General features: G+C 30.9%; 1 protein-coding gene across 2 annotated transcripts in view; it reads left to right on the top strand.

Moving 5' to 3' along the window:
* SMARCC1 (SWI/SNF related, matrix associated, actin dependent regulator of chromatin subfamily c member 1) overlaps nucleotides 1–27,506 on the top strand; it is a 158,527-nt gene that overhangs the window by 48,814 nt on the left and 82,207 nt on the right. For both annotated transcript variants that reach the window (XM_031960825.1, XM_031960832.1), the window contains exons 6-18: nucleotides 2,913–2,982; nucleotides 5,668–5,737; nucleotides 5,967–6,042; nucleotides 6,637–6,762; nucleotides 7,697–7,818; nucleotides 9,430–9,554; nucleotides 10,387–10,446; nucleotides 13,351–13,388; nucleotides 17,223–17,344; nucleotides 23,553–23,624; nucleotides 25,395–25,508; nucleotides 25,905–26,058; nucleotides 26,720–26,833. In XM_031960825.1, the coding sequence (XP_031816685.1) occupies nucleotides 2,913–2,982; nucleotides 5,668–5,737; nucleotides 5,967–6,042; nucleotides 6,637–6,762; nucleotides 7,697–7,818; nucleotides 9,430–9,554; nucleotides 10,387–10,446; nucleotides 13,351–13,388; nucleotides 17,223–17,344; nucleotides 23,553–23,624; nucleotides 25,395–25,508; nucleotides 25,905–26,058; nucleotides 26,720–26,833 (1,263 nt within the window). The remainder of the gene's footprint in view (nucleotides 1–2,912; nucleotides 2,983–5,667; nucleotides 5,738–5,966; nucleotides 6,043–6,636; nucleotides 6,763–7,696; nucleotides 7,819–9,429; nucleotides 9,555–10,386; nucleotides 10,447–13,350; nucleotides 13,389–17,222; nucleotides 17,345–23,552; nucleotides 23,625–25,394; nucleotides 25,509–25,904; nucleotides 26,059–26,719; nucleotides 26,834–27,506) is intronic.

Here is a 27,506-nt window from a genome sequence, read left to right as displayed (position 1 = left end):
TATAATGAAGCAAAATAAATCGACATATTGACAACACATTGCCCATGGCTGAAAATAAATGTTTTACTGTGTATTTTTTTCTACTTCCTATTAGTCTTCTGATCTCCTAATTGGTCATTGTATTTTACTGTTTAGAAATCTTTCACTAATAGTTGTCCTTTGTATAGAGTTTTTAAACTTTTTTGTGTCATAGGCCACTTTGATAGGAATGTCTCATGGACCCAATCTTGGAATAATGTTTTTTAAATGCATTAAATAAAATACATAAGATTACAAAGGAAACCATTTATTTAGAAATTGTCATTGATGTATAGATGGAGAAAAAGTTTAGGACCCCCCCCCCCCGAAATTTGTGCATAGGGTTTAAATTAAGAATTCCTCTTTATTATTTTGATTGCCATGTAAAATTTTCTTTTGGTTTGATTACTTCTTATGTTAAATTATACAAATTTCCATATTTCTCTGAAATCTCCATATTAGAACTTCATTATTCCTTTCCATTCCTTCATAATAATCCTTTCTATTGCTTGGCCATTCCTCAGTCATCCTTTCAGGTCTTGGCCAGGAGCATAGACTTGAAATAATTATGAGAGATTAATTTAGTTTAGCTTCCTTATCTTCTGGATGAGGATCAAAGAGACAGTTAGATCCATACACCTAGTAACTAGCATGAGCCCAAACCCTGTGATAATAGGTAAATTGTTTTCTCCTTTATACCAAAAAATATACATTGACTGTAACCTTTGTGAAAGCTAGATAATATTTTTCTTCTCTAACTTGGAAAAATCTATTTCTTTTACTCCCTGATTTCCTGACTCCATTGTTGGTTTTTTTTTATTCGAGACTTCCCTTAGTTTCTGTTTAAAATATTAAATGCTCAAATTGTCTGTTTATTCTCAATTTAGGCTTATTTTTTTCTCATTTTGGTAAACACCATCCAACAGTATTTTTTTAAACATAGAAAGTTTATTTTCCCTTTTCTTTTTTTTTTTATTATAGTAACTTTTTATTGACAGAATCCATGCCAGGGTAATTTTTTTTACAACATTATCCCTTGCACTCGCTTCTGTTCTGATTTTTACCTCCCACCCTCCACCTCCTCCCCTAGATGGCAAGCAGTCCTATATATGTTGAATATGTCCTAGTATATCCTAGATACAATGTATGTGTGCAGAACCAAACAGTTTTCTTGTTGCACAGGAAGAATTGGATTCAGAAGGTAAAAATAACCCGGGAAGAAAAACAAAAATGCAAACAGTTTACATTCATTTCCCTATGTTTTTTTCTTTGGGTGTAGCTGCTTCTGTCCATCATTGATCAATTGAAACTGAATTAGGTCTCTTTGTCAAAGAAATCCACTTCCATCAGATTACATCTTCATACAGTATCGGTGTTGATGTATATAATGATCTCTTGGTTCTGCTCATTTCACTTAGCATCAGTTCATGTAATTCTCTCCAAGCCTCTCTGTATTCATCCTGCTGGTCATTTCTTACAGAACAATAATATTCCATAACATTCATATACCACAATTTACCCAACCATTCTCCAATTGATGGGCATCCACTCGGTTTCCAGCTTCTAGCCACTACAAAGAGGGCTGCCACAAACATTTTGGCACATACAGGTCCCTTTCCCTTCTTTAGTATCTCCTTGGGGTATAAGCCCAGTAGAAACACTGCTGGATGAAAGGGTATGCACAGTTTGATAACTTTTGGGGCATAATTCCAGATTGCTCTCCAGAATGGTTGGATTCGTTCACAGCTCCACCAACAATGTATCAGAGTCCCAGTTTTCCCGCATCCCCTCCAACAATCATCATTATTTTTTCCTGTCATCTTAGCCAATCTGACAGGTGTGTAGTGGTATCTCAGAGTTGTCTTAATTTGCATTTCTCTGATTAATAATGATTTGGAACACTCTTTCATATGAGTGGTAATGATTTCAATTTCTTCGTCTGAAAATTGTCTGTTCATATCCTTTGACCATTTATCAATTGGAGAATGGCTTGGTTTCTTATAAATTAGAGTCAGTTCTCTATATATTTTGGAAATGAGGCCTTTATCAGAACCTTTAACTGTGAAGATGTTTTCCCAGTTTGTTGCTTCCTTTCTAATCTTGTTTACATTAGTTTTGTTTGTACAGAAGCTTTTTAATTTGATATAATCAAAATTTTCTATTTTGTGATCAATAATGGTTTCTAGTTAATCTTTAGTCACAAATTTCTTCCTCCTCCACAAGTCTGAGAGATAAACTATCCTCCAATTTGTTTATAATCTCGTTCTTTATGTCTAAATCATGGACCCATTTTGATCTTATCTTGGTATACGGTGTTAAGTGTGCGTCCATGCCTAATTTCTGCCCTACTAATTTCCAGTTATCCCAACAGTTTTTGTCAAATAATGAATTCTTATCCCAAAAGTTAGGATCTTTGGGTTTGTCAAACACTAAATTGCTATAATTGACTATTCTGTCTTGTGAACCTAACCTGTTCCACTGATCAACTAATCTATTTCTTAGCCAATACCAAATGGTTTTGGTGACTGCTGCTTTATAATATAGTTTTAGATCAGGTACAGCTAGGCCACCTTCATTTGATTTTTTTTTCATTAATTCTTTTGAGATTCTCTTGACCTTTTATTATTCCATATGAATTTTGTTATTTTTTCTAGATCATTAAAATATTTTCTTGGAAGTCTGATTGGTATAGCACTAAATAAATAGATTAGTTTAGGGTATTTTCCCTTTTCTGACTAAAGAAATATTACCATATATTTAGTATGCTGTTAATTAATAGTTTGTTTTTTTCTTTCTTTATTGCCATTACTCTTGATATTTAGCATCTGGTTAAAAAAAAAAAAAAAATTATCTTCCATGTGTCTTATAATTCTTCTTGTACATTTTTCTTCCAGGGAACATTCACTGATGAAAAATCAAAAGCCTCTCATCACATTTATCCTATTCCTACCTCACTGGAGGATGGTAAGTCAATATTTGTGTATTATTATGATACTTCATACAGAAAATATTGCAAAACCAAATCTCCTGCTAAATAATAATCCTTAAAAAAAAACCAAGATTCTTTGTTCTTTGGAAAGCCTTGTCTCAATGGTACAGAATATTCTGAAAACGGAAACTAAGAATAAAGTGATACTTCATATATTGTATTTGTTGGATTCTAGTCTTCCATTTTGCTACCATCTAACCTGTTAACATATTTCAAAGTTTCAGTTATGCTTTTTTACTTTTTGTTTTTACATTTTATCTTTGTTTCCAGAAACAACCTCCACTCACCCTGTGCCAAAGATTTAACACAAACAAAAAAACTTCGTCAAAAGCAGGCAAAACATTATTTATATGCAACATTTGATCTTTTAGTTCTGCACCTGACAAATGAAAGGTGTAACCTTGTGATTTTCAGCATTTTTTTTTTAATAGCATTTTATTTATAAGTTTTATGCATGGGTAATTTTATAGCATTGACAATTGCCAAACTTTTGTTCAAATTTTTCCCCTCCTTTTCCCCATCCCCTCCCCCAGATTGACCAATACATGTTAAATATGCTAAAGTATAAATCGTCTTATCTTCTTCAAATGTGACATACTTTATATACTTGTGCAGGAATATAAATTTAGAAAGTAATGTCTGATGAAGAGTTCTAACTATTCACCATAGTTTTCTTCTTCTACCTTTTAATAATACCTTTTTAACAAGTATTTATTTATTGAATTAGAAGAATTACCAATTTAATTATCCCCCTTAACAAGTATTGGTTGAATTAGTAGGATTACCAATTTAGTTATTAACAAGTTTAGGGGAACAATAGGAATTTGATTTCCTGAATGAGAAAATCATTCAAACTTTGTGAAATAAGTGACAAAAAACACAGCAATATTTATTAAAACTGGGAATATTGAAATAACATCCTATTGTTCAGTTTAAATAGTTAAGGAATACTATACTGTTTTATGATTTCAGAAGAAAGGGAAATGATAAATGTAAAGAGGAATGGAATATTTGTTTAAAATGAATTCTATTCTTTTTTGTATTTGAGTCATCTAAAAGTAGTAGTTATTTATGTATGACAACATATAAGCAGAAAGTTGATTTCTTATTGCTAAGCTATAAAAGACTGGGTACCACTTATGAGTAAATGAGGAAAGTCATGAGGAGGGATGACTTTTCTTGTAATAATTATCTTAGTGATTTTTGCGGCATTTTGGTCAGATTTTTGCATAGGGAGACGTGCTGATAAATTTTTTATTTTTCTTTTCAAAAGTTTTTTTTGGTAGCTGTTATTTGCCACTAGATGGAGATTATGGTTAGTTATGTGTTAAAATACTGCATACTCTTTGTTGTATGTATAACTTTGTTGATCTATCTTTTATTGCTAGATTGTAAGATTCGTTTGAGTGAGCCTGTCTTTTAATCTGATGTGAATAGTGGTATATTTAGATTGGGGTGAGGAACTTTTTTGGGGGGCAGGGGCAAGGGCTATTTGGATATTTATCATATCATTCGATGGCCATATAAAATTGTCATCTCAACTCATTGTCAGCTGAAGCAGTGGGAAGTTGTTGTACCTAGTCTGCAGTTACCTTAACAAATGATTTCTCGGTCCAGACATTGCCTATACTTAGATCTAAATTTTGGGGGGGAATGTTTTCTACCTAATAAAACATTTTATTCATGAAAACTGTTCAGAGAGATAATAATATGAACTAAAGGAAGCTAAGGGAAAAAAATCCAGACAGGCCAGTCTGATAAAGCATATATTTTAAAAATTATCCACTTAAATTTGTAATTATATTCAGTCCTTAAAATAATGTAATTGATTTTATTTGACAAATAATTGAATTTAGGAATAATAAGTTAACATTGGTCTTATTTTTAAATTATTGACTTATCTTTTCCTTCATGGCTTACAAAAGGTCATGAAATCAGACTAGCATTAAGTACATGGCTACTGGCATTTCTTTAAAAGAAATGAATGAAAATTCTCTTTGTGTATGGGTATCTTTTTTTCCTCCTAGGGCTATTAGTGTAATAAAATTAGGTTTTGTTTTTAAAGAGAAACTTTGAAGTGGGAAGAGAAGGGAATGGGTACTGCAAAGATGAGTTTGAGTAGTCAGAATGAAGTTTCCCTATATATCACTCTTATTTTTATTTATATATATATATATATATATATATATGTAGCTGTTCCTTCATCTTTCTTTTCTATTTTATAATGTTATAATTCTTTATTCTTTGTTTTTTTCTTTTGAATTCATATTAGTGCTCTCCCAATAGGTGCTGCATGAAGAAATAAATTTCTCAATGGGTAGAAAACATTCAACAAAGAATACATAAATACAACACTGTCCATTATCAGCTTAAAAGACACAGTCACTCAAAAGAAACTTTTAGCAAAACGTTATTCTAGTTTTATAGATCTGCAAAGTTAAAAGTAGGATTTACTATAACATTACTAACCATCTCCATCTAGTGGCAAACAACTGCCAACAAAAAATCTTGAAAGAAAAAAAAGTAATTTTGTCAGCGCAGTAATGCAGTAGAGATCTTCTTATAATTTTAAAATCGCAACTCTGAATTAAAGCATAATTAAGGCTATTAATTTTTCCTAATTTAAATTGAACGTTTTTTTTTTTCTATCTTTATTTCAGAAGACTGGTTGAGACCTGTGATGAAAAAAGACAAGCAGGTGCTAGTACATTGGGGATTTTACCCAGACAGGTAATGCGTGTTACTCAAAAATGTTTTCTGAAGTTTTTGCAAAACCAGTTTTTTTTTTCATATATTCTTAAAAAAAAGATACTATTAATAGCATTTAACAAATCTGATGTAATTAAGATAGTTAGTGCTACAGTTTTCTAGTGGTATGATTTTCTATTTCATTAAGAATATTGTGACTTTTTAAATATATAGACATGTTGAATAATTTTTCTCTCTAATTTTCCTTTAGCTACGATACTTGGGTTCATGCTAGTGATGTTGATGCTGAAATTGAAGATCCTCCCATTCCAGAAAAACCGTGGAAAGTGAGTGGGTCTTAAATGAAATATTCTTTCTCTCCCCCCATCTCCCCCCCCCCATCCCCCAGGCAATTGGGGTTAAGTGACTTGCCCATAGTCACACAGCTAAGATGTGTTAAGTGACTGAGACCAGATTTGAATTTGGGTCCTCCTGACTTGAGGGTTGGTGTTCTATCCCCTACACCAAGTATCTCACTGGCAGACATTTTTATAATATGTATTGCTTCTTTGCCACTCTTTCTGTTGGTTGTTTTTTAGTTCATTTTCACCTATTTTTTCCTTGTTACTTTTCTCTTTCATTTATACCTAATGTTCTCCGTTACCTAGATTTATAATTTTTCTTAGACACTTTTCTTTTATTAAAACTTTGATAATAAAAAAGACTTCTTATGGCATTTAGAAGGAAAAGGACTTTTTCAAGTTATAAGCCTGACTTTGTTTTTTGATTCCCAGTCTTCTTAACTTTTCCCAATATTTAATATATTTCCTTGATGAAACTCTAGAGGTCTCTACCTATGTTGATTTTTCCAGCACAGTAGAAAGATAAATTTGATCTATTTATTATTTGTGTAGATGACAACTTTGGGATTTATTTTTTAGGTTCATGCAAAATGGATTTTAGACACTGATATCTTTAATGAATGGATGAATGAAGAAGATTATGAGGTGGATGAAAACAAGAAACCAGTTAGTTTTCGTCAGCGCATTTCAACAAAGAATGAAGAGGTACCTTTAAGGATTCCTTGCTTTCTTTTGCTCTTGATATTTAGGACATTGTATATAACATGGCCTTATCTTTGGTAAATCTGTTTGTTGATGTTTGAACTTTTAGATTAAATGTGTTGGTTTATTAGATCTAAGGTAATTTTAAAATGTTCTGCCTCAGAAAAAGTTAGAGTTGTCATACTAATAGTATAGTGTAGAAAAACATAAACCAGGTCTAGCAGTCTTAAGTGTAGTCTTAGTATTCTAGAATCTGCAGTCAAATTTCTGTTTTTAACTATAACTGTTTGGCAATCAACAGACATTCCTTTCCTGTATTCTAATATTTTTTTGATAATATAATGTGTCATATAAGTGACTAATAATGTATCCATATTTAAAAGTATCTGATGACTGAAAGTGTAACATTGTGGGAAAGTAGGGCTGGTTTCATGACAGGAGTTATGCTAGAATACCTGCTTCATGTATCCATTTCATACTCCCTGAATGAATGCTTGCTTTTGTGTTTTTTGAAAATTTCCTTTGACATTTCTAATCCAGAGGCATGCTATTATCTTAAAAGATGGCAATTAGTATCCATTATTTTCCTTCATGAAAAGTTTGTTATACTCCATATTTGCTTTTTAAAAAACATAATTGGTGTTTAACATTCATTTTTCATTAAGTGTTGCTTATTCAATGTGTGTTTCTTCCCACATTCTCTAATTACTTAACTCACTCCAGAGATAGCTCTATAATTCTTCATTGTTTTTTCCTTCCAAATTTATTGTATTTCATAATACAGCTTCATTATAATTAGCATTATTTGGATGGCCACAGCTTACAAGTAGTAGAAATTTAGATATAAACAGATTTTTTTCTCCACAGAATTCAACAACTCTTTGCCCAAATGTTTCTCCTACCGATTGACTTTATAATTTCTTTTTATTCCTTTTAGCCAGTCCGTAGTCCTGAGAGACGAGATAGGAAGGCATCAGCAAGTACAAGAAAGAGAAAACATTCGCCTTCTCCTCCACCTCCTACTCCTGTTGAATCAAGGAAAAAGACTGGAAAGAAAGGGTAAGAATTGGTGGGCAGGTAAAATCACATTATGATAAATTCAAAAGGATTATCAAATTTCTTTAGCTATTTTTAGAATTTTGCTAGAGAGTATTAAAAGCACTTGGTATTTTGGGTTCGGAATTCATTTGGTTTGTATCCTTAAAAACAGTTTTAAAAAACTACCTTAAAATAGGCTGTATAACTAAATTTATTACAGATAGAATATGACTACTCATGATTCATATGATTGATTCTATCCTCTGGTCATATAGTTGAGAAGTCATACCTAAGAAAGAAGAAAGTCTGTGATTTTGAATTCTATCTTTGTATTATTAAAGTATTACTTAATGCAAAATCTTTATCATGTGATATGTTTTCCAGTGTTTTTCTGTTTATCATTAGCAAAAACAGGATACTTGAAAAATTTGATTCCTTTTGAAAAATGCTAATAATAACTGAGTGATCAGAACCTTATTTTTACCTTTATATTTGTTCATTCACCTATGGAGGCTTTCCAATGTAACCAAACTACCCGGTTAATGTCTCCAGAAGTGCCCTCCCTGGAGGACTTTGCTTTCATCACACTTCTTGAATAGAATCATAGTTTTACAGCTAGAAAAGATCCTTAAAAATGATGTCATCTAATTCCTCATTTGACAGCTAAAGGAGACAGAATCCCAGAGAGAAGTAAATTGTCCAGGGTCACCTAGCTAGCTTGTGGCAGAGTTAAATCCAGAATCCAGGTCTGCTAATGTATATTCCAGTACTCTTGCTAACCCACCACCCTGTTTCTCATAGGCACTGGTCAAATCCTGCCTTCTTCATGAGGCCTTCCTTGACCGCCACAGCCCAAGGTGATCTTCCTGTTCCTTGACCTTCATATCATGTATTTTCTGTCCCACTCATTTGGCATTTATCATTTTGATGTGATTGAAGGACTTTAAATTAGAAATATGACTGAACAGCTACAACATGGAATACTAGATGCCTTGTCCCTAAAAATATTTATTGAACAAAAAGAATTGGTATCTGCTGTCAGAGTCTAATTCTAAATGTTTCTACTATGCATTTTTTACTTGTAATGATAACTATAAGTATTGAAAATGTAGTAAGCCAATTTTTATTTTATTCCTTTAAAAAAATAAACTATCCCCACATCATATTCATTTCCAAGTATATCTCCCTGTCCTGCCTCGCAAGCCATTTCTTCTAACAACATTTTAAAAAAAGAATAAAAAGACTATTCATCAAAACGATCTAATGTTCAGGCTTTGCTCACAACGTTGCACATTCATAGTGGACACAGCTTTTTAGTAAAGGGGGAGGAAGATCAACATAATTTTAGAAATATCATATATGCATTTGTGTGTCAGTGTGGATTCAGGTCAGAGAAGATAGTGTTTATTTGATAACACTGCTATAGGCGTCTATTTAGGTACAGTATCTGGAAGTCCAGACACTTGCACAGTAACATCTTGGATGTTCTTCTCTAGGTTTGCTGCTTGATGGACTGATCTTTAAGAGATATTTTATATGAATCATTGTTATTTCTAATTCAGACATAGCACTAAAAGCCATTTCGTATAAATAGAAATATATTTAGTCATTTTTGCATCTAATCTGTTTTAGACAAACTAGTCTCTATGGGAAAAGGCGAGGTCAGAAAGAAGAGGATGAACAAGAAGATCTCACTAAGGATATGGAAGATCCAACACCTGTACCTAACATAGAGGAAGTGGTACTTCCTAAAAATGGTATTTATTCCTTTAACTTTAATTTTCTCATTAACAGAAATAATTTCTAAGTCATCTCTGTCCTCTATTTCATTGTAATATACTATGAAGTCTTTAATGTTTCTGCAAGGTTTAATAGTGATATTTTTTGAAATACATAGTTCCAACAATCTCCTTTTAGAACTGATAAAAATTCTGAATGTAAAAGGCTCTTTTTTCTTTAAGGCACTTTATTAAATTAGGTCTTTTGAGGTAGCGGTAAGAGAAAAAATTAAAACCTCAATCCCTACTTCTACAGAAAGGGAAATGACATATAGTTTAGCTGTCTGCTTCATGTAGTTTAGAGACATCATGTTTTGTTTTTTGAATGGAAGCTTTCAGGAACAGAGTTGTACAACATTTGTCTATTTTTATATTGAAAATTTTCATTCCTTTTAAGGAATTAGAAACTAAAATTTTAAATGTGCTTGTAGTTAACATTAGGAAATGTTGGAGCTTTATTAGGTTGCATTGACTAACCTATAATAATGATCTACTATATAGCTTATTCAAAATATAGTCTGTGAAGTAATTTCATGTTATATATGTTGAAAGTAGAAGGATAATAAAGGCTGATTATTCTCCTGCAAATTGAAATAATAATTTAACATGATCAAAGATACTGAGATAAATAGAAAATTAGTTTCTCAGCAAATTATTTGCCTTCAACAGTGTCAGAAATGGGATCTCCCCCCCCCAAAAAAAGAAATTTTTTGTCCTTGAGATTTCTAAGTACTGTTAGGCAAGACAACATTTATATGTTTGAATAAATACATAGTAATTTATTATTATCATGTTTCTTTTTGTCTTATAGTGAATCCAAAGAAAGACAGTGAAAATACACCAGTTAAAGGAGGAACAGTAGCAGATCTAGGTAAAAACAAAAACGGAAAAACACAATTCACATACTTGTTATGTTCTTCTATGATCTCAATGGAATGCATTGTAAAATGCCCTTTTGGTAAATAGGCAGCTAGGTGGTGCTGAGAATAGAACGCTGTGTCTGGCTTCAGGAAGACCCGAGTTAAAATCTAGGCAAGCAGACTTAAAAGCTATGTGATTGTGGGCTAGTCACTTAAGTTATCCCCAATTTTGTTTTCCTCAGTTATGAAATAGAAAGAATAATAGCTCCTTACCTCACAGGTTTGTTGTGAGGATCAGAAAGAGAATATCTGAAAATTGCTTTTCAAATTTTAAAGCATTATATAAATGCTGGCTATTACATATTTCTTTGATTTCAAAGTCAATTAAAGTATCTGCTATTGCTCAGAGACTTTCTTTGAACTGTTAAATGGCTTTTGATAAATAAAACCCAGTTGTAGCTATCATTTCTGAAAAACACAAAATCCAAATCGAGTTTTTTTGAAATAATAAATTCACATCACAAGCTGAAAGTATTTCACCCTTAAGTGATTTTCTCTCTCAAGGAGGGGTAAAGTTTTATAGAAACTTGTGAATTTCACTGGTATGTGAAATAATGTACTGTATTATAGATAAGACTTTAATCTTCACAATGACAAAACCTATGTTTTTGTTCCATTCATCATTTGTAATTTTCTCATCTTATATACCACTGAACAAGTTGATTCCTTCTAACACATGATAGTTCTTCCCGATAGCTGATGTGCTTTTCCTCTCAGATTTTTCTCATATGCAGTGGTGTCTATCATATTGGACTCTCTATTAAATCAAATATTAGCAGATAGTGATGAGCTTTGTTCCTTTGGTTTATTTACGGTAATTTAAGATCAAATTTTAGTGAAAAGTTTTTACCAGAGAATCTATTGACCTTGGAGAGATTTTCTTGTTGAGTAAATCAGAAAAAGATATTAATGACTAACTGACTTTTTTTTCCCTCCTTTTGCTCTCTAATTGTTCCTTTTCCTCTCCTATTTTCTCCTTTTTTGTCTTCCCCTTCCTTACTTCCCTTTCCTCCTCCCTCCCTTTCCTTCTCCTCCTCTCTTTATCTCCTCTCTTTCCTTCTTCCATCTTCACTTTCTTCCCATTAAAAGAAACTACAAAAATATTTGGTAGTTTTGTTGGTTGGTATTCATGAGTGGCTTTAGGAGTGTATCACAAAATCATTAACTTTTTCTTATTTCACTAACAAATCTTTGGAAGATGTAACAGAAAAATTCCACTAAGCATCCCTAAAAAATTCATGAAATGCAGTTAATTTTTAATATTTTATTTTGTAGCTTATAATATTCTTTTGTGAAAACTTTTCACATTTTACTTTTGTCTAATTATATGTAGAAATAATTTTTAACATCTGGTTTTTAAATTTTGAGTTCCAAGTTCTCTCTGTCCTTCTTTCTCCTCCTCCTTCCTTGAGAAGGCAAGCAATTTGATATGGATTATACATATTTCTGTTTTGAAACCTGTTTCTCTATTAACCATAATGGGTGTGGGTGGGTGGGTGGGGGAGTACAAATAAAAAAACCTAGGAGAAATAAAGTAGTTGTTGTTTTTAAGTATGCTTGCTGTTGCATTCAGATTTTAGAAGTTCTTTCTCTGGAAGTAGATAGCAGTTTTCATCATGGCCTTCAGAATTGTCTTGGATTATTGTGTTGCTAAAAATAGCTAAATCATTCAGAATTGATCATCATAGAATATTGTTACTATGTACAATGATAATCTGATTCTACTCACTTCACTTGGCAGATGTTCATATCAAATCTTTTCAGGTTTTTCTGAAGACATCCTGTTAATCATTTCTTATAAAACAAAAGTACTCCATCAAGTCCCTAATTGATTAGCATCCCTTCAGTTTCAAGTTCTTTGCTACTACAGAAAGAATTGATATAAATATATTTGTACATCTATTTCTTTTTTAAAATTTCCTTAAACATCTTCAGGCTAATAGTAGTATTGCTCAGAGTATGTATGTGCCTGCAAAATTACTGAAGCTGTTAATTTTCTCAGTTTCTTTATTCACACCAGGTCTAAGTAAACTATGACATTTTTAGCAAATATGGATATTTTTATTATTATAACATATCTATACCTGTATCAAATAATAGTGGGGAAAGCAGATATCCTTGCTATATTCCATTTTCCTAATTAGGGGAGATTCTTGTATATTTCCATTGTTTTTAGTTTTATATAGATACTTATAATAATACTTTAATTTCTCATAATGCCTATAAGAAGTTTCTTTAGAAGTTTTGAGTTCCAAATTCTTTTTACTGTTAAATGAGATTACCTTTATTACTCTAGTTTCATATGGTCAGTTTTTGTTATCTTTGTTACAAAACCATTAACTTAAATCACTTAAATGCTTTAAAGATATATATATATATATAGAAATCTACGATTTGGGTCCTGTTTATCCCGGTTATAGAAGGCCCTAGTTTTTCTTAGTGATATTTTGTGTCTTCTGGTTGATATGGATTCTTTTATCTCTTTTTTGCATTTCAGCAAGGATTGAAAATTTAATTGAGCTTTAGTAGAACTTGGGATATGGTTATCTTAAAATCAGTTGGTTTATGTACCTTATTAGCCTTGGCTAAGGCAATAATTGAATTAGTAATTGAGTTTAAATCATCTTTTGTTCAACTCTTCCAATTACCTATGCATTCTATTTTTCTTATTTCTTCAAGTTTGATTAAATGAATTAATAGAGATAGTAATTTCTTTTTTCCTCCTTTTTCTATCACATTAGATCAGAAAGCATGTATTATTAAAATCATATCCATTTAAATGTACTTAAAATTTAAAACTTAGAAGAGAGACAGCATTCATAATTATTAATTGACTGCATGATTTGGTCTTGCAGATGAGCAGGATGAAGAAGCAGTGACAGCAGGAGGAAAGGTAACATTAATGTTTTTTGCTAAAATATTGGAGTCAGAAGTAATATTCTGTTGCCTTTTAAAACATATTTTACCCCTTTCTCTGTTTGAAGAGGCCTGTGTACTTGATGAGACTTACTTGTGTAAAAAAGGTCCCAAATTGAAGTTTTTAGATTGCTTCATTATTTCAAAAAACTAGGGTATTAAAAATGCACAGATGTTACAGTAGAAATTTGAGAGACACAAACTGAATCTCCTTTTGCTTAGAATTTTATTGAACTCTTATGTCCTTTGCTCAGAATATTGTGAAGTATTTCATTTCTTAGTAGTCATATTTTTTTTCTCTAATATTCTTTACCCCAGGATTTCTAACTTTTTGTTTCATACTTTGGTGCAGTCTGATGAAGTCTTTGAAATCTTTCTTAGGATAATGTTTCTTACTTACATTCGTAAGTAATTGAACTGTTAAATTTCATTTGAAAGTTAGTGAAAATAATGTTATAACTTCTTTTTTATTCACGTTTATGGACCCCATGAAGTCTGTACATAAAGTCCTTTAGAGTTTTGTGGATGCTAGGTCTCAGAACACTGCTCTACACATTTATTTTACTTAGGAAATAAGATTTGTTATTTTTATTTTCAGAGTGCAAATTATTTTAAAACATTGGTTACAAGAACAAAATGGAAAGTACTATATTTCTTTAAATTTTTTGTGAAAAAAATTAATACACTTTTTTTTTTTTTTTAGAGAAAATGCTGTATTATCTGAACTTCTATTTTTTTTTTTTTTTTTCGTTTTTGCTTTGGATTGTCTTCTTCCATTGTCAGTTTTCAGATTAATTTCTTAATGCTATATGAGAAAATATAGTGACTTAGAATCTATGAATTTCAGAGTTCAGTAGAATTTTTAATTTATTAAATGAGTAAATAAACTAATTTGAAGTTTGTCTTTGTGTGTTATTATCAAAAGTTAGCTCATCTCTAAATTGCCTTTTCATTTGTTAGTTTGATGGTTACTATTCAGGAATTATACACAGAAATCCAAAAGTTGATTGTTGGATGTTGTATATAGTACATACAGAGCTAAGCTTAGGTCTGTAGTCAGGAAGATATGAGTTCCAATATGGCCTCTAACACTTATTAGCCATATCAGCTTGGTCAAGTCAATCCCTGTTGTTTCAAGGATTTCTTTATTTGTAATGAGTATAATAATGCTACCAACTTTCTAGGGTGGTTGTGAAGATCTAATGAGATTACTGTAAAGAACTCCATATAGTGTCTGATATATATAAATTTTAGTTATATAATTATGATTATGGTATTACAATAAATATATATAATTATCATAGTCTTTTAGTTGCTGATTTTTTACAAAATTAAGATTTTTTTGTTATATCTCCAAAGATAATTCATTCATAATAAGACAAATGAAATTCTTTTTACTGAATCATACACTAATCATATAGTAATTTTAAAGAATCAAGTAAAATTTCCACAACTGAAATCATACATCAAATAAAAATAAATCAGATTATATTTTGAATGAAGAAGCATTTCTTTTGTCTTTGCAATTTTAATTTTATTATTCATGTAATTGGCTATTCGAGACTTTTTGCATTAATTCCACTCATTAATTTTCTCTTCCTAATTCATGATATTTGATAGTAAAATAACCTTTTCAACCTCTCACATTGACGTTTGTATCAATATCCTTTGAGACATATTTTGAATTGTAAATTTTTGTATTATTGGTATTTTGTAGTTTTATGTCCATTTTTGCATATATATCTACTTGTGGGATATCTTTCTCTCCCCCCTCACTCCCTTCCCTTCAAATTGCTAGTTTTCTTTGTAGCCAAGAAAAACAGTTAATTAAAACTAAGCAACAGAGCAGTCATATTAGTCAACATGATTAATATTCTGCCCCTTTATTTCCTCATCTCTTTAAGGAAGGAATTGAATTTCTTTATCTTTTTTTCTTGGCATAGTGTTCTTCCTTTAATAGAGATTGATGGCATTATGAATAGTTTCATTAGAAATAAGAAACTTTTAAAAATTAGCAAAATAGAAAGAAATAATGACCTGGTAACAAAGTTTGCAAAATTAGAAACTTGAACAAATCCAAAATAAACATAGGAAAAACATTTGAAAATTAAAGAATATATAAATTGGACTATAAAAGATTAGAAATAAGAATTATTTAAAATGAAAATTAAATTACCAAAGTTTTAAAAATGCCTAAAACCTTTGAAAGTTATTGTGCACTAAGTAATCATCATCAGAGGTTATTGCTCATTCTAATAATTAACACTAACGGTAATAGAGAGATATAGATTAACATCATTAATGAATAGTTGATGCAGTGTTTTAAAATAATAGAAAAAATTCTTGTTATATACCCTCAAATTATTCACTATGACCAAGTTAAAGGTGTAGTAAAGTAAGTGATTGATGATATCAGTAGTAGCATTAAAAAAAACCTCTAATCATTAATTTATGCTAAAAGCTTAATAAGTTTTTTATAAATTTTGGGGGGCTCATGTGCAATTCCAAAGTTTGTTCTTTTAGCTTGTATAAATTTTGGCATTCCCAAATAATTAATAAATGACAGCAAAGATAGCTCCTTTTCCACTGTCATTTAGTGTAGTACTAGAATAGGTTATATTGTAAGAGCAAAGAGTAAAAAATCATCAAAAGAGATATTATTTGCAAGGTTCTAATGACTCTACTTGGAAACTAATAAAGCCATTAATCACTTTTATTAAAGTAGAATAATATGGAAAAATTTAAGAGTCTTAACAGTATTTCATTGTAGCACCAAAAATCTGAGTATATGATAAAAAAAAAAAAAAAACCATTAAAATTAGGTAGTAGTCAAGCTACCAAAAACCCAGATGATATAAATGTAGTTACATAACAAAAGAAAGAGCACTATGAATTTCACGTGGGTGTTTTATGTTGGAATTAATAAAACTTCTTAAATTTATTCATTTATTGCCATACTAATAAGAACAATAAAGGTTTACTTTACAGAATTAAACAAAATAATGCAATTCATTTGGAGGAAAAAGTTGTGCAAGTTGAAGAAAAATAACAGTATGTGTTTTTTCAGCCCAAAACCAAGTATGGTTTTCAACATAATAATAAAGTGACCATTAGCAAGTATCATTAAGAACATAGTACATCAATATTTCAGAGTCTGATTCTTTTTGTACAGCAAAATAACGTTTTGGTCATGTATACTTATTGTGTATCTAATTTATATTTTAATATATTTAACATCTACTGGTCATCCTGCCATCTGGGGGAGGGGGTTGGGGGGGTAAGAGGTGAAAAATTGGAACAAGAGGTTTGGCAATTGTAATGCTCTAAAGTTACCCATACATATAACCTGTAAATAAAAGGCTATTAAATAAAAGAAAAAAAAAACATAGTACATGATTTATTTTGTTAACATTATGTTTCCATTTTTTCTGTGCTAACATACTTGGAAAAACTCCTTTCCTTTTTATTATTATCCTAGAATTGATCATTTAAATGAAGTCTATTTATTCTATAAGTGTACCATTTTCATTGTCATATTCACCTTTCTTTTGAGATTATTACTGTAGCAAGTGTTGCTAAATAGATTTTCAAATATAAATCTTGTTTTACTAGGAAAACAGAAAGTTAGTATAGATTCTAATTTTATCCAAGTTGGTGACCTTAGACTATTGGATAACTAAGATTTTTCCCTTATTACTTTGTGCTAAAGTGTGGAGGAAAGTGCATTGTCAGATTTGTTTTTTGTTATAGATGGAGTACCTTTTTCTATAACCACTATTATTTTTGATTCCTGATTTTTCCTTTTAACTAGGAAGATGAGGATCCCAGTAAAGGTGATCAAAGTCGATCAATTGACCCAGGTGAAGATAATGTAACAGAGCAGACAAATCATATTATTATTCCAAGTTATGCTTCATGGTTTGATTACAACTGGTAAGTATAGAATTCACTTCTCTGGTATAAGTACATTCTAAGACTTTTAATATCATATATGATACATAGTTTGTACTTGATATATTTTGGTTATTTAATTTGTATCACATTTTGTTCTATAGACTTGTATAAACATTAACTGCTATGTTGATTTGTGGGAAGGTGGTGATTTAAAAGTCATGCTTACCGCTGCAAAGTACTGTATTTTCTAATTGCCTTTAAAAATACATTTTCTTACTTCCTCTTGTGTTTATAAAGTCTTTTCTATCCTTCAGGTTGATTTTCTCCCTTGTGACAAAGTAAAATAAAGATAAAAGATATAATGGTTAATTCAAGTGACAGTATACATCATATTCTGCATCTTGGGGTTGCCTACCTTTTTCATTGAAAGCGAGTATTATCTCCCAGGTTTTTTTTTTTTTTTCCATGAGTTTTTAAATTCCTCATAATTTCTTGATTAACTTTCCCTTGCATTCTTATATTTTGTTTTGTTCAGTCATTTTCTCTTGATGGGCACATTTAAAAAAATATTCTTGTTAACATAATTAATTTTATGAATATTTTGCTATAAATTGATCTTTTACATCTCTTTGACTTCCTTTATGTATGTGCCCAATTTTAAATGTGTCACAGTATATTTGAATTTATAATCATTTTATTATGCATAGTAGTTGAACATTTCGGAGCTCTATCAAAAGCATAAGGGTATCTGACTTCTCATAACCCTCAAGTCTTGGAGGCTTCCCATGTTGTCTTATTACTCATCGGGTATGAGATGAAACTTTAAAGTCAAAAGTTGTTTTCATTTTTTTAATTATTTATGATTTGTGAAGTTTTTGAAAGTGTTGAAATAGTTGAGGATTATTCATGGGTGTCATGTTTTTCTCAGTTTCATATATTTTGGACATTATACATTTATAGATAAAAATTTCTGCAAATATTTTTCTAATTCTATTGATTCATTTACGGTACCTCGTTGATTTTGTTTCTGCAAAAGCTATTGAATTTTATGTAGTCAGCATTGCTTATTTTCTTTTATGATCTCTCTTTCTTAAGCTATTAAGAATTTATCCCAACTTTAGTTTTGAAAGATATTTGATTACATTTTATAATTACAAAGTACATTAATATCTGAGATTGTCTCCCATAACATTCTACAATATTTATTAAAGTTATACTTGATAGAAACAAAAGGAACAATTTCTTAAACATTGAGAGAGTCTATTCTCATTGTTGGCATGTGATAATGTAATTATGATAGTGTGGCCTAAATTCATTTACAAGTATCCCTTTATAGTATTCTTATTACTACAGGCATGCATTATAATATGAGATAGAATTCATTGGTAAGAACAAAAAATATAGAATTGATTTCAGTAAAGGACATAGCATTTTTAGTTCTGAAACAGTATTAGAAAATTGTCATAAAACTATTTGATACTGGATAGAAATTCAGAAAAGTAGATCAGTCAAACAGATTAAATATGCAAGAAACAGTCTAAGTAGTAGCCTAAGGTGGTTTTTTTTTTTTTTTTTTAAACATAAGACCATATTGTAGGAAGGAATCTTCTTTTGGATTAAAAAGTGGTAGTAAAACAAGACTAGTTTAGGTGAAAACTAAGTTTAGAACAACATCTTCCATATAGTATAATAAGTCTAAATGGATATAGACCTACCTGAATGTAAAAGATTACATCTAATATAATTGTAAATAGAATTCATGTAGGTAGCATCATCTTACAATATGAAGGTACAAGAAATGGGTAGGGTGTCAAATTATATTTAATTAAATCTTCATCTTCTATGATGTTGCACATGTAAAATTTATGATTCATAGATGAAGGAATTATTTTTTTGAAAATGGTTTTGTTGATGTCTTTTTTCATTACTTAGATTATATATATAATCTTTCCCCTTATATGTTCTAGACAATCCATTAAAAGCAAAATTCTGTAAAACTAAACAATATATCAGAAAAAGTATGCTGTCATATTCAGTGTTTGTACTTTTGTTGATAACCGAATGCAAAAGTATATTCCCATATTTTTTATGGGGTGGGGGGGTCCAAGTCCATATAATTTTGCAGTCAGTAATTTGTTGTTGTTGTCATTATCGTCAATAAAGTTAACTAGCATTTCTTAAGTCTATACTATATTCCAAACACTGCTAAGCTCTAGGAATATAAAGAAACAAAGTCTTTCAAAGTCTTTGAAGCATTTTAATTACTTATTAATGTAGAGTAGAGGCATATAGATAGCTATGTTCCTACCAAATACATACAGGTTTAACTGAGTAGTTGAAATATATAATAGGCTAAAGAATTACAGTCACTACTAGTAGCAGAGAATATCAAGTTGTATTTTTCATTTACATTGTTGTGGTCCTTTTGTGTTTTGTTGTCATTGTTCTGCATTTTTTAAAACACTTTTTTAACAGTTTATAAGTCTTCACATGATTCTCAGAATTTATCATTTTGATTGTTTCTTACAGGGTAGTATTCTGTGATATTCATGTACCACAATTTGTTTAGTAATTCTCTATAATTAGCGGGTATTTACATTTTTACAATTTTTATTACCATAAAAAAAGTGCTTTGAGAAATATTAGAATTATCAGAACTTATCATATAACCGTAAAACTGAGAATTAAAAAAATATATATATTTTTGAATTGTTTACAAGGATTGAGCATATCAAAATTCCTTGTCCAGATGATTTTTGGTAACATTCTGTTGAATTCTATTGAATATTAACAGTAATTTTATTACAAATATAATTCTCACAAAAAATTCCACAAAGAAGAATATACCCTACCAAGACTCCTTATGTGAAACAAATCAGGTCCACTATATGAGATGAGTCAAATAGATCACTATCATTTATGAATAGCAATTTTAATATTTTTCAATATAATCCAGATTTAAGATTAAATCATTTAATCCAAAAAATCATTCAGTATAATCAGGTTTGATTTATGTCAGGAATTCAAAGAAGGTGGTTCATTAAAAAACCAAAAGTAATCACATTAAAAATAAAAAAAAAAATTCAAACTGGATTGTCTTTAATAGATGCAAGAAAGGCCCATGCTTATTTATCCTACAAACTAGTTGTGAAAAAATTTTGTTAAATGTGAAGTTTCATTTTTAGGTAATGAAACTAATTTCATCTAGAAATTGCAATTTAAACTGCCTGTTTTGTTCCATCTTGAGTAATTATGTACTTTGCCCAAACGATTTCGGCCACTATGTTTATGGCCATAAAATTTGAACATTTCTGTGTTGCCTATAAAGCTTCTGAAAATTTTGGAGCAGATTGAAGGGAAGAATGATTTTCCTGAATTTTGGAATCAGGTCAGTTCTTCAAACATTTTAAGGTATCTGCTATGTGAGAGACACTATTCAGTCACTGACTGCTGAGACACATTTGAATTAATTTCTGACTTGTAAGCACTTAGATTCTATGTTACATATACTATAAACAGATGAACATAGTTCTCAGCAAACTGAAATGGAAGAGAGCATTCATAATAAGGGGAATTGATAAAAAGGTTCACAAAACTGGCACTTTATAAAAATGTTTTGATGATAATTATCTTAATATCACATTTGAAATTTGGCGAAGTTATATGTACACTTACGATTTTTGATCCTTACAATGTCCTTGTTAGTTATTAATTATTTTAGTGACGATTTCCCCCATTTTACTTTTGAGGAAACAGATTCTCAAGATAGGGTAGTGATTAATTCAAGATTATAGTTATCAAGTGTCTAAACTAGAATTGGTGCTAAGGGCCTGTTTGTTTTCAAGTTTAGTACGTTAATCCATCCTCTGCTGTGTGTGTTCAAGGAGTGATGGCTTGCGTTAATGTTAGAAGTAGATGGAGATGGACAGCTAGCTGAGGTAGTGGATAGAGCACCAGTCCTAAAGTCAGGAGGACCTAAATTCAAATCTGGTCTCAGACACTTAATACTTCCTAATTTGTGTCACCCTGGGCAATCACTTAACTCCAATTGCTGCAGCCAAAAAACAAAACAAAACAAAAAAACAGTAGATGGAATTTTGAGTTGTGGAAAGATCTAGTGCTCTAATTAGTCTGGAATTTGTTGTTTTCTAAGTGGAGTGGTGCAAAGAAAAAGGGCCTTAAAAGTTAGGCTAATAAATGGGCATCTTGTTTTATGCTTACGGAAGGGCTGCCTTGGGAATAAGCTAGCATGGAGCTATGTGGAAGATGAATCAGGGTGAATTTGAAAGCAAGGCTATCAAGAAGTAATTTGTTAGAGGTAATCTTTCAAGAATTGATAAGCACCTAAAACAAGCATGGTAAATGTGTGAATGAAGAATAGGGAAGGGTAGATCAAGAGAGTCTGTAAAAAGTTGAAATTTTCTAGGCTGGTTAGTATAGATGTTCTTTGTTACATAGATTGTCTTGAAATTTAAAGTGGCTTGCATTTAGTAAATCCTTAAGATTTGTTAATACCAGGCACTAAATAACCCCATAGCAAGGAAAATGGAACTGACAAAATTAATTAAAATTTTAAGATTTAGCTACAACTTAGTATTTTAGTAGTAAATGATTTCATTGTCGGTTGTTTTCAGCAATGCAGATTATAATTTGTTGAATTAATTGAAAAAACCTGGTATAATTGAAAAAATTCATTGCCTTGCTGTCAACTAATAATAACAAGTCTCTTTGAATTAGATTATTAACCCCTTCTTGCTTACACATTGAGTATTATTATTTTTTTTTCTATATTTTTGTTTTTTATCAGCATGACCAGATAAGGAGACAAATTATTTCCTTCTACATATGATACATAGGGACAGGATGTAGTTGTGATGGGAGATTGTCCAAATGTCTATTTTAAGATATTTTACTGATGAAGGCAAAATATGAAGAATTTTTGTTTCAGTGACAGTTTTCTCTCTCTGAATTAGAAGAAAGTAAAAGAAGTGCTACCTGATTCTTAACAAAAAAGAGAAACTATTTAGTGAAATGCAAATTTGATAGGGTCAAGTAACCATAAGGGATACTAAATATATCATTTTCAGAATTCTGAAAGAACAGCTCTTTCCATTCTATGAAGGGACTGATCATCAAGGTCAAGGATATTGTAAAAGAGATTTATACATTGGAATAGACAATTGGAGTAGATAAGCCTGTGATTTTCCTCAGATAACCTATTTTCTATGCCAATAAGCCAGTCATTGTTGTTCCCTTTGCTATTAGACTTTAGGATTAATGACTTAAAATTCTGTTAAGTAATCCTTATTTTTATGAAATTGGGAGAGGAGGCGTGGTGTCCAAAAACAAAAAGCCAGGTGTGCCATTTCCCCTTCTCATTCCATTGCTTTCTATTGATGAATAGTGAGGAATTTATGTGACTGAAATAATGAAGTGAAAGTTTTAGAAACTTCCTAATGAAATGAAAACCCATCTTTCTATGACTAATTTTGAATTGAAATGATTTGATACAAAATTAGAAAGTAAACTGTTAGTAATATCTAGGATAGAAGAACTCAATTTTTTTTTAACTTTAATGGTTATTTACTATTAAGGTATACTTATGAATCATATGTAGAACATTTGGAGTTCTGAATATTTAAATAATTGTCTGATGTAGAGTTTTTCTATAATATGATCATTCTCTGGGAGAGCAGGTTTCTTGGGGAGGTTTTCTGGAGGCAGCCTTAGTTTCAGTTCAACATAATAATCACTCCATACACAGCCAGAAGTTAAAATCCAGTCCTTTATTGTGTCCTTCAAAGTCTTGAGCTTCAGCCCCTAGCTCCCTCTGAATGTCTCCAGCCAGCACAAAGGTGGAATATGGAATGAATCTGTCTCTGCCTCCCAGAGTGGGCTTCTGTCCCTGGCCCTCAGAGCTTCTTGTTTATATGCTATACACTGAGTACACAACAATCATTATATCACTGGGAAACCATTATTTGTTGTAGGATTAAATCAATTCTAAAGTAGATTTAAACATCGTCTCCTCAATTCCACTTCGTACCTTGTTTCAAGTTCTGGCCCATAACATCTCCTTGTAGGATCAGATCAATCATATTAACACTGTTAGGATTCCAACAGTCTGACAGTGGATTCACTTATAAAATTTTACAAAGAACATTTAAGACCTATGAACTCTGTGAAGTAACATTTGTAAGCCTGTTTGCATTGAATCATATTGATAGCACGTTTCTTTTTCTTTCAGTATTCATGTAATAGAACGTCGTGCTCTTCCTGAATTTTTCAATGGAAAAAACAAATCTAAAACTCCAGAAATGTAAGTGAATTTTAGACTCTAAATATTTCATCTGTTTGGAGACATTTGAGTGGAGTCAAAAACTTTGTATTTTATGTAAGAATTAGTACATTATTTGTTATTTTGTAACAAGCTCATCTGGGTAATTGGTTTTTGTGTTTCTAGTCTATATATTTTATCTTTTATCCAAACTTTACTCAAAACATGTTTGATTTTGTTTGCAATAAGTACAAAAATGAAGAAGTGCTACAGAATCTTTCTGTGTATTGTTGACGTTTTCATAAAGGCCCAGGGTGGCAAGTTTTGTTCTCTTTACCACCTTTTAATTCTTTGCATCTCCACCTCTTGATCATATTGATTAAATGCAAGATATATTTTGTTATTCTCTCTAGTTAGCTTTTATCTGATTTAAATTAAAGTGCCAAAAAAAAAAAATTAAAAAAAAAATTGAAGTGCCCCTGGAGGTTTCATAGAACATATGTGAATTAACTTAAGGATGGCATATAGTTGTTGATTGTAGCTGATATATGCCTTCCATATTAATATGCCTCCTTAAATATATAAGTTGTTTCATTCTTCCATTTGGTATAACAATGCTTTTCTTGAATTCCTAATTCTATGGGTATTTTCCCATTTGTTGTCTGTTAACAACTGATTTTATTAGTATGTCAATCTTGGATGTGCATAGTGTACAATAAAGGTTTATGGAGTTCTGTTTTGTGCAGTGTGACCCATGATAAAATGACTGCAACAGTAAATATTGTTAATAATAAAAATTTGTCAGTGATAAAATATTTTAAAATGTCAGTGCAAATTTCCAGCTTTATAATGACAAAATAATGCACATGTTCTCTTCGAACCAAAAACAGGCTTAGGTAGCATTATTTATGGGTTTTTTTCTCTGTTTGTATTCAGATATTTATCACCTTTTATATCTTTATTACTAAGTTGGACATAATTATAAATTTTCAAATTTCATATACAGGACGGGAGAAGAATATTAGTATTATTTAGATTACTTTGTCTATATATTGCTGTTCAGGTTTTTCTGTGCACATTAGAGAAACATGGTTTAGACACAAACTCGAGTATCACATTGTAAAGCAAATCAATTTGTAATTGTTAAGTTTACCAACTCAGAGTATTTAGACTTCTAAGCAACCATGTGGCAGTTACTTGTGGCTTATGCCAGTTTGTAGTTCATTCATCCTACACTTGAGTTCAACTCCCAGCCATAGGGTTAAACTTACACTGTTTACAGTTACATTGTTACAGTGACTGTTACAGTGACGTTGTATAAGAAAACTTTAGCCATCTCTAATTTATATGTCTTCAATATAGGTTATCAGGAACAAAATATATTTTGCATTCTTGATTATTTTATTTTATGCTGAATCTATTCTTCTCAAATAAGAACATTTAATTTGGATTCAAAATATTTCTTTTGTTTAACTTTCCTGGTCTTTCATAATAATTTGTTCCCTAGGAACTCTCCTAGCAAAGGTAGAGAATAAAGATTCTTTATCCTCTGTTAATTATTAAGTTAACACTTAATTAACTCTGTTAATTATTAAGTTAAGTTAATTATTAAGCTAACAATAAAAGTGATTGTTATTAAGCACAAGAAATTTTATCTATAAATATCCTTATTAAGGAACTACTCTGATAAGGATGGGGTAAAAAAATCTCACAATATTTACTTGGAAATCTTTGTGTCTGATCTGTGTCTTCCCCATCCCTGACCTGAATGCTCATCTTGATTAATATGTGTTTTGCTCTCTGTCTCTCTAGATATTTGGCATACCGTAATTTCATGATTGACACATATCGCTTAAACCCTCAAGAATATTTGACCAGCACTGCTTGTAGGCGGAATTTGACAGGAGATGTTTGTGCTGTTATGAGGTAAACCATCTGTTTCGGACCCAAGTATATTTCAATTCTATTGGGTCTCATTTTAAATATATTCTTTTTATTAAATTGGGTTTTGTTATTTCCTATGTCTATTATTTGGTGCGTGGCTTGGATTTTCTTTATGCTTTTATCCATAAAAACCATAGTAGTACCATTTAGATAGCAAAGGAAAAAAAAAATTGGCTAAAATACCATTTCTTAGCCATAATTTCAATACCTTGCCTCGGCATGCAGTTTTTTCCTCCAAATACCTAGGCAAATATGTGTTTTTTTCCTTTTGAGTAAAATAGTTTCATTACTTATAATTGAAGCAAAAAAATGTTAAATGGAACTCACCTGTTGTTCCTTTTACTTTATTAAGATTTAACTCTTACTGTTATTTTTCAGGGTTCATGCTTTTCTAGAACAGTGGGGGCTTGTTAATTACCAAGTTGATCCAGAAAGTAGACCTATGGCAATGGGACCTCCTCCAACTCCTCACTTTAATGTGCTAGCTGATACCCCTTCTGGGCTAGTGCCTCTCCATCTCAGAACACCTCAGGTAAATGGCACTCAGATCCTTTGGAGACAGGGTGAAAGTTTGGAACTATTTTCTTAAATTAGAATTTCATTATGTGTATAATACAACAGGATTCAGTCTTTGTTGATACAGTGATTTTTTTTGTGTGTGTGTACTATAGATAATTGGGGGGGGGGGGGAATCCCTTCCCAGATTCCATTCCTTTTTTAGCTCGTATTAATATTTTGTTCACTATTAAATATTTTATTTCACCATTAAAAAATCAGTGAAAGCTAGTGAAAAAGTATTTCACCAAATATTAACTTCCTAACTGACAATTTTCCTACTCTTGATATAAAATTATAAATTTTCAACTGTTGTGAAGTAGGCAGTCTTGAGAGTTTGTAAATTGATAGAGACATTGGAATCTTAGGAAAGAACATTAGCATTGTCATTCCGCAGAATGCCAAACATTTGAGTTTTGTGTATATTAAATTTTGCAGATTTATTGTTACATATTTGTCTTGAGGAATAAGAATGTTACTTGAGATTCAATAGCTCTTGCTTTTTTGTTGTTGGGAATTTAGGGGTGGGGTCAGACTATAAGAATGGTTTCATTATTTGAATTAAATAATACTTTATCATGCTTGGACTTTTATTGTGAGATGTTTAGTATGATTTTTTGCATTTATTGTGTTTGCAGGTCCCTGCTGCTCAGCAGATGTTGAATTTTCCTGAGAAAAATAAGGAGAAGCCTACTGACTTACAGAACTTTGGTCTCCGCACAGACATTTACTCTAAGAAAACCTTAGCAAAAGTAAGAGTTTAATTTTTAATAACAATCTTAATAATACTTTGTCCTTTTTTATTCCAATTATCTTTAAATTATATTTTGAAGTGTATTCCATATCTATATATGCATGCAATGTTTACAGCATGAGAAAGGCACAGTTTTATCTAATTTGCTTGAACTACCAGTGAAGGTTAGAGCATTCAGGAAATAACTTTTATATATCAGTTCTCAGATATACTTTAAACTTGTTGAGAATTCAATTCAGTTAAATTCTATTTAACTGTACATTATTGAGAATTTTTTTTAAACCTCTGTGTAATTGGCAATCAATTCTGAAATTGGTATGTGTGGATTGAATTGAGTGATTTCTGAGATAATAAGAACCTGTAAGACAAAGTGCGAGAAAATAACAGATTTAATCTCTCTTGGATCAAAAACCAAATTTCAGGATACTAATCTTTCAGAGGTTGTACTCAGTTAACATTTTTCATTGTCTTTCTGTACATTTTTTAAACATATGATTAACATATATTAGCACTTTGGGATTGAGAGAAAAGGTTGTGTGTGTGTGTGTGTGTGTGTGTGTGTGTGTGTTCATGGAGTATTTTGGAAAGGAGCAGCTGTGTGCAGTATAATCTGCCAAGAGAACATTTGACTATTGCGATGTTGTAAAAGGGGATGTACTGATGTGGTAGTT

This window comes from Sarcophilus harrisii, chromosome 1, assembly GCF_902635505.1.
Source record: "Sarcophilus harrisii chromosome 1, mSarHar1.11, whole genome shotgun sequence".
Taxonomy (NCBI): domain Eukaryota; kingdom Metazoa; phylum Chordata; class Mammalia; order Dasyuromorphia; family Dasyuridae; genus Sarcophilus; species Sarcophilus harrisii.
The sequence above is the reverse complement of the archived record's forward strand: the minus strand, read 5'-3'. Positions and strand labels throughout refer to the sequence as shown.